General features: G+C 39.8%; 1 protein-coding gene across 1 annotated transcript; it reads right to left on the reverse strand.

Moving 5' to 3' along the window:
• Positions 1-4,238: 4,238 nt before the first annotated feature.
• On the reverse strand, positions 4,239-6,677 carry LOC148904253 (uncharacterized). Its single transcript, XM_089025522.1, has 3 exons — positions 6,360-6,677; positions 4,756-5,814; positions 4,239-4,580 (listed from the first exon to the last, which is right to left on the reverse strand). The coding sequence occupies exons 1-3, from the start codon at positions 6,576-6,578 to the stop codon at positions 4,239-4,241; spliced, it is 1,620 nt and encodes a 539-aa protein (XP_088881648.1). The 5' UTR covers positions 6,579-6,677.
• Positions 6,678-6,957: the final 280 nt, after the last annotated feature.

The raw sequence follows: 6,957 nt of genomic DNA on the forward strand, positions 1-6,957 counted from the left end.
AGGCACAATGTAATGTGGAGAATAGGACATCCACAGCCATTGTTTGGGACACAGAGCCAGCGCTGGGGGGAGGGCCCGGGGGAGGTGAAAACTACTAGAAAGACGTATTTTAGCTGGAAATGTGCTGTTGAACATGATTCCCCTATCGAAAACGGTCAAGAAAATGCGGTTTTCCAAACGAAATGACGTTGCCAAAGGAATTGGCAAAGTTGCTGCTGCGTTCACATACATTTGCTTATAAGAGCATTTTGCTGAATTAGCAAGGACTCCCATAAAGACAATCCCTAATTTCTCAGCCGGTACATTAGCTGCAGCCCCCAAATAAAAAAAAGCAACGACTTTGAAGCTCTGGCTACTAGACTATGTAGTTTGGTGGGTGCTAACGTGAATGTTGGAAGAGTTTAAAGGCACAATGTAATGTGGAGTATAGAACATCCACAGCCATTGTTTGGGACACAGATCCGGCGCTGGTGGGAGGGCCCGGGGGAGGTTAAAACTACTAGAAAGACGTATTTTAGCTGGAAATGTGCTGTTCAACATGATTCCCCTATCGAAAACGGTCAAGAAAATTCGGTTTTCCAAACGAAATGACGTTGCCAAAGGAATTGGCAAAGTTCCTGCTGCGTTCACATACATTTGCTTATAAGAGCATTTTGCTGAATTAGCAAGGACTCCCCCAAGAAAATCCCTAATTTCTCAGCCGGTACATTAGCTGCAGCCCCCAAATAAGAAAAAGCAACCACTTTGAAGCTCTGGCTACTAGACTATGTAGTTTGGTGGGTGCTAACGTGAATGATGGAAGAGTTTAAAGGCACAATGTAATGTGGAGTATAGAACATCCACAGCCATTGTTTGGGACACAGAGCCAGCGCTGGGGGGAGGGCCCGGGGGAGGTGAAAACTACTAGAAAGACGTATTTTAGCTGGAAATGTGCTGTTGAACATGATTCCCCTATCGAAAACGGTCAAGAAAATTCGATTTTCCAAACGAAATGACGTTGCCAAAGGAATTGGCCAAGTTCCTGCTGCGTTCACATACATTTGCTTATAAGAGCATTTTGCTGAATTAGCAAGGACTCCCCCAAGAAAATTCCTAATTTCTCAGCCGGAACATTAGCTGCAGCCCCCAAATCAAAACAAGCAACGACTTTGAAGATCTGGCTTCTAGACTATGTAGTTTGGTGGGTGCTAACGTGAATGATGGAAGAGTTTAAGAGAGGATGTCAGCAAAAATCGACCAAAATCAAATCTTGCCGGCAACAGCCAAAAAATCGAATTCGTTCATATTTTGGCATTAGGAATACCTTGATGCGATATAAACCGTGGTATACTTCATTTGCCAAAATATCGCTTTATTTCCGAGAAAAACGAGAAAAACAAATTCGTGCATAATTGACTCTCTGAGAGAGTCAAAATATACTCCAACGTTGGGGGCCTCGCGCGCCTTTGCAAAAATATCTACAGACTCAATCTTGGGAAATTATTTGGGATAGTGTTTTAACATTAAAAAGATGGAATTTCACGGTGTTCGAATAAATTCATAGTGGCGAAAAATATTTATTCACCAGGGTACTTTGACTTCGCGTCAAAAATGAGGAATTTTCAAAAAATGATTTATCCGTGTGCTAAATAAAATAAAACGTTGATATTAAGAAATTGAAAAGCTAAAATAATGTTCTAATCGTGGGTGAAGTCATTTTGGGGGGTTTTTGTTCTGCGATGAGAAATAAAATCTAAAAGTTACAGAAATTTTGAAGAGCTCAGACGGTCGGCCAAATCAAAGCGATTGACAAATTTGCATAACTTTTTGGATTTTTAAATCTTAATTTGGCTAAGTATCATAAAAACATCATCAGCATACAAGTTCAATGTAATATAATGACAAATACCGCAAGAATTTCGTTTTTACATTTGATTTTACCTAGAATTTAACAACAATTTATGCCCGGGAACTTCTGTTTACAATCATTTAGTGACTGAGCGGCAGGGCTGAAATGTGTAACGCGACAGATTTAGTTTTTGCAATTTAAAAATAAAGTCTTTTTCTTTTCAATTTCAGAGAAATAAAAGTATTTATTTGTTTGTTTGTCTCTTTAATTTTTCAAGAGAAATCGAAAATCGACTTTTTTCGAGTGAGAATCTGAATGAGAGATCGAAGGCAATCAAACCGTTTAAATCGGATTCAACCGGCTTGTGATCATAATCCTAAACGCATAGTCCCAGTCCTAGATCTGAGACAAGTTCCGAGTTGAATAATTCTTCACAACAGACTTTAACCGTTGTTTTATCAATCGGAAAAAATTGACGTTTGCAGCAATTTTGTCACTATCATCTGCCTATATTTTTTCAAGCAATACTCTTATCGAGTATACTAGAAAAAACTTGATTTATCATTATTTTAGTTAAAGTCTCTACATATTGCTGTATTTGTATATATAAATACAGCAATCACAGAAATCTGATTCAACCAGGCATATCATAGTTAAGTATACGACAATTAAGTAACCATATAATTGATTCGACTTCTAAAGCGCGGACTATACCCGCTTTCGAAATAAACCGGCTACAAGGCTGGACTATAGTTTTATGTACTGCTTGCACAACTACATTGCCTGACAAGTTCATTGAGAATATCGATGTACGGCATTTTGCGATTGACTGTAATACTGGATATATCAAGTTCGAAAGCAGCACAAATATCTTTCAGCATGGCAATAGAGAATCTTGGAAGTTTTGATTGTGAAGACATTTTGCAGATGTCGTAAGTGTGATACATTATTGGGTGTTGAAGAGTAATTGCATTCATCACTTCATCCGTCAGTTCTTGCACATCTCTGTTCACAATTTCTCCAACATTTCCTCCCATCACATCTTTTTCATGAGAGTCTAGATTTTTTGCTTTTGCTAAGCGAGAAAAAAAATTTGAAATTTGCTGAGAAGATAGAAAATCCTCTTTCCGGAACATGCAAGAGCCATCAGCATTTTTGGCTTTTCTCATTGACTTAGATACAGTTCGTGGATCTGCTTTTTGCCCAGTTAATTCACCATTTTTAAAGACTTCCATGAGATAGTTTTTTTGGGTTTCAGTAAACCTTTTCCTCTTTCCTATAGACTTCAAGGCCCAACCCATCGGAAGTACTGAATCTGCCATACTATTTTCTGATTCAAGCGTGTCTGGCTGAGGGAATGTTGGAACTTCACTCATCCCCTTTTCGAGTTTTGAGGCGTAACCTATCATTGATTTGTCATAAAATGTCTGAAGTTCAAGGAAATACTTGTGTTTTCCAATGTCCAGATGTTTTTCAAGTGAAGAATACCGCTGAAACGACTTTGTACAGCCCTCCTCTGGACAACAGAACAGCTTTTTATCAGCATCTGCCTGTAGATCCTCAGCGTCGCCTTTGCCACAATCAGCATTACCACCAGCATCGCCATCATCATTGTCATCATCATTATCATAACAATCATCAATGCTATTACCTTCATCATCATCGTCACTGGCATCATCTTTGCTCTCTAATTTTGAACTTTTTGGGCCTTTTCGGGGTTTTACAGGAACAAATAAGATTTTGTTGCTATTATCATCCGACGTTTTGTTTAGTTTGGGTATGCCGGTTGGGAGACTTAGGTCATTCCAATTGATGGATTTCCCAGGACCAATCTCATAGGCTCTCCACATTTTCATTCCCTCTTCGCTGTATTGGATATTGTTAATATAGCTAATTCCATCAAATTTGACAGATTTGAAGCCTGATGTAGATTGTGGGCCACACAAAGTCACTGTTACGCCCGGTATGCCTCCAGATGACTCAATTGCTTGTTTCATAAATATCTTTTCATGTGATTTTTGATGTTCGCGGCCTTTCGATCACATGCGCCTTTCCCTCCTTGTGGATCCGAAAAGTCGATCCGAGAAAGGCAGATTCCGTGTTTCGTAGCAATGTGCTTTATAGCAAGCATAGTTGGTGCCGAATGATAGCATCCAGCGTTATCTTGTTTCATGTAGACAAACTTTACACTTGATAAAATACTCTTGAGTTGCTGGAGGACATCATCGAAAATAGCCAAGACTGTGGGACTATCCTGAGTACAGCTTTCAAAAACATGAACAAAAGTCAACATGTTTATGTCATTATCCTTTGGTTTCGTTACAGCAACTGTAAGGTGCCAGGAAATCCCGCGCTTTCCAAACCAATCTCTTTGGCTTTCGCGAAACTTTCGCGGCACGAATTTCATGGCCTAATCAGATACAAGAACCACTGATTGATCATCCATATTTTTCAATATTTCATGTTTTGCGGTATCCTGGTTGATGGTTCGAAGAAGATGAGCTTTCCACGCATCGATATTTTGAGCGGATTGATCTATGGTATACTCCATCTCTTCTCTTTCTTCTAATGAGCAGTCAACGCCTTTAATGGCTGAACGTATTTCTTCAAGAGCACTAGGGAAGATGCTGCATCTATCACATTTTAGATTATGTTCGTGATCACAACACTTTTCGAAGCAGGGGTCGTCAGGGGAACTGAGAGCGAACACTCTGCAGTGATCGGCAACCACCGAGTTTTTTGAAACATGCACCTAAAATAAAATAAAAAGATAGTCGTCAGGAGGAGGAAAATGCATTAACTTCTTGTCTTTCTTTTTTCATTTTTTGTTTGTTTGTTTGTTTGTTTGTTTGTTTTTTGTCTTGTCAGTTTTCTTGTGTTTGTTGTGGTGTTAGCTTTAATACTTGAGTTTTAAAATTCAGTTTTACCTTATAATCGCTTTTAAGGTATCGTTTCGCTTGTTTTAGCTTTTCATTAGTCATGTTCGCCCACGTTAGTCCCTTTCCATAACTATCCCCAAGTGTCTCCACCACGTCTTCTAGATCATCAAAGGACTGGGCTCCATTTGCTGAAAAATAGTCCAGCCCTTGAAGGGATTTGCGGACGGACGCAGAGCAGGCACTGAGGATCCTGAGCAATGTGCTACGGCTTACTGGGTCAAAACCTGTTTCCGAGCAGTAACTTTGGTATTGACGTATTATTTGTTCCGGTATGAGAGTTCGAACCACATTTGGAACTTTTAGCTCACAGCCTGACGACAACTTGAGTACTCTTTCTCCGAAAGGTAAATCTTGAACTATGTGAGAGCTCGTAATGAATGTCAAAAAGTGCTCTAGTTTCTCGGGTTTTATATACATGCGCGTATTCTTTACGGGCGAGAGAACAGAACCTCGACCATGAAGTAAACGATGATGCCGCGCTATTTTAAGGCGGTACATCGATATGTCGGGTATCCATCTCTTTAAATCATTGAAGCTTACTTTATCTGCCATAAGGGAGAGGATCTGTCTTCTAGTGCTCCAATGATTGGCATTATTGTAACATTCACAAAGGGCTTCCATCAATGAAAAATCAAAAGTAGTATCGCCATGTTTAAGATTGGATTTTGCTAAAGAATCAAAGATCTTGTCGGACTGCCCAGGAGCAACTTCCTCTAAGCATGAAGCAACCACTTGTTTTCCTTTTCTTTTGTAATAACGTCTCGAGCGTTCAGATGCCTCGTCCCATGGGGTTGCTAGCACAAAGCGGACAGGACTAACATCTCTTGATGCTAAATAAGCATTGAGTTTTTCTCTTGGTGACAAATCGAAAAGAAAAGAACCGTCAACAGTTACACTAGAAATGTCCTCTTCGTGATATTGACTCACTGGCGTATTCGTCCACGTAGAAGACATTGAAATATTTGTTGGACTTAAAGGTAATGGCTGTTTAAAGAACACCTCCTCTTCTTTTTCTTCTTCTTCGTTTTGCTCTTTACTCCTCTTTTCCTAAAACCGGGAAAAGAAATATAAATCTTTATATTTTTTAAGTGGGTGTATGAATAAATTGGAATAAGGGTGCATGGAATGTGATAAATTCAGGTCCACCCCCCACTCAGCTTCTTCTATTTTTTTAAAAAAAGGTACAAGGCAAAGTTGAGTATATTAGGCGAGTATATTATGGTCTTCCGGAAAAAAAGTTGTTTTGTCTCCCACCTTCCCCCCCTCTCCCCTTCCCATATTTCTAAGCTGTGGGCCTTGCTGCGTTCCTTGATGCGGGTCTGAGATAGACGGTTGGATGGAGGGATGGATGTATGGAGGATTGGCTGAAATGGATGGATAGACTGGAATGTGATGAAGGGAATGGAATAGATGGGATATAGAAGAATGGATGGAATATAAAAGGAATATAGAAGATATAGAAGAATGGATGGAATGAGATTGGATAGATGGATGGTTGGTTGGTTGGTTGGATATACAATAGATGGAATGAGAAGGATGGATTGGATTATTTTAGCACCTTTTTAAATAAAGGCTTAGATTGGCAGACCTACCTCTATTCTCAAATGCTTTAGTTTTTCGAGTGTCTCTGTTTCCGCGTCAATGCATTCCTCATCTACAAACGAACTTCTAGATTTCTGTGTGTCAATATTACTGACCATCTCTCTTATTTTTTTCCTGCAACTCACGCAGATACCTGCCAAACAATGCACACTACGACTTAAAATACTACTTCCAGGGCCGTAACCAGAACTTTTACAGGGAGGGTGCATGAAAATCGGACCATTGATCGTTTCTTTTAAGAAAGCAGAACAAAAATAAATAATAATAAAAAAATAATAATAAAAAGGTAACCAGAAGAAAGCAGAACCACAAAAAAAAAAAAAAAAAAGGAGATGGATGAGCGGACCTTAACCTTTTATTAGGGGGGGGGGGGGCGGGGTGCACGTGCACCCTGCACCCCCCCCCCCCCTAGTTACGCCCCCCCCCCCCTAGTTACGGCCCTGCTAACGGGACTGATATAGAAACATGCGTTTTGAGAAGAAATCATAAGCATGCAAAAACGTTACCTGCTCCAGATGGAATAAAAGTTCCAGTTTTCTTGAATATCAATTCCGACTCGTCTTTTCCAATGCCCTTGTCGCTCTTTGG

This window comes from Actinia tenebrosa, unplaced genomic scaffold (genome assembly GCF_029948245.1).
Source record: "Actinia tenebrosa isolate PJP-AT-01 unplaced genomic scaffold, QUT_ActTen_1.0 utg3850__unscaffolded, whole genome shotgun sequence".
Taxonomy (NCBI): domain Eukaryota; kingdom Metazoa; phylum Cnidaria; class Anthozoa; order Actiniaria; family Actiniidae; genus Actinia; species Actinia tenebrosa.

What these genes read in the sequence shown, in the direction of transcription:
- LOC148904253 (XM_089025522.1), bottom strand. Translation starts at nt 6,578, where the DNA reads ATGCACCCTCCCTGTAAAAGTTCTGGTTACGGCCCTGGAAGTAGTATT. An exon ending in TAAAGCATTTGAGAATAGAG is followed by an intron (nt 5,815 to 6,359) that starts GTAGGTCTGCCA and finishes TCCCGGTTTTAG; the next exon opens with GAAAAGAGGAGTAAAGAGCA. An exon ending in ACCTTAAAAGCGATTATAAG is followed by an intron (nt 4,581 to 4,755) that starts GTAAAACTGAAT and finishes ATTTTATTTTAG; the next exon opens with GTGCATGTTTCAAAAAACTC.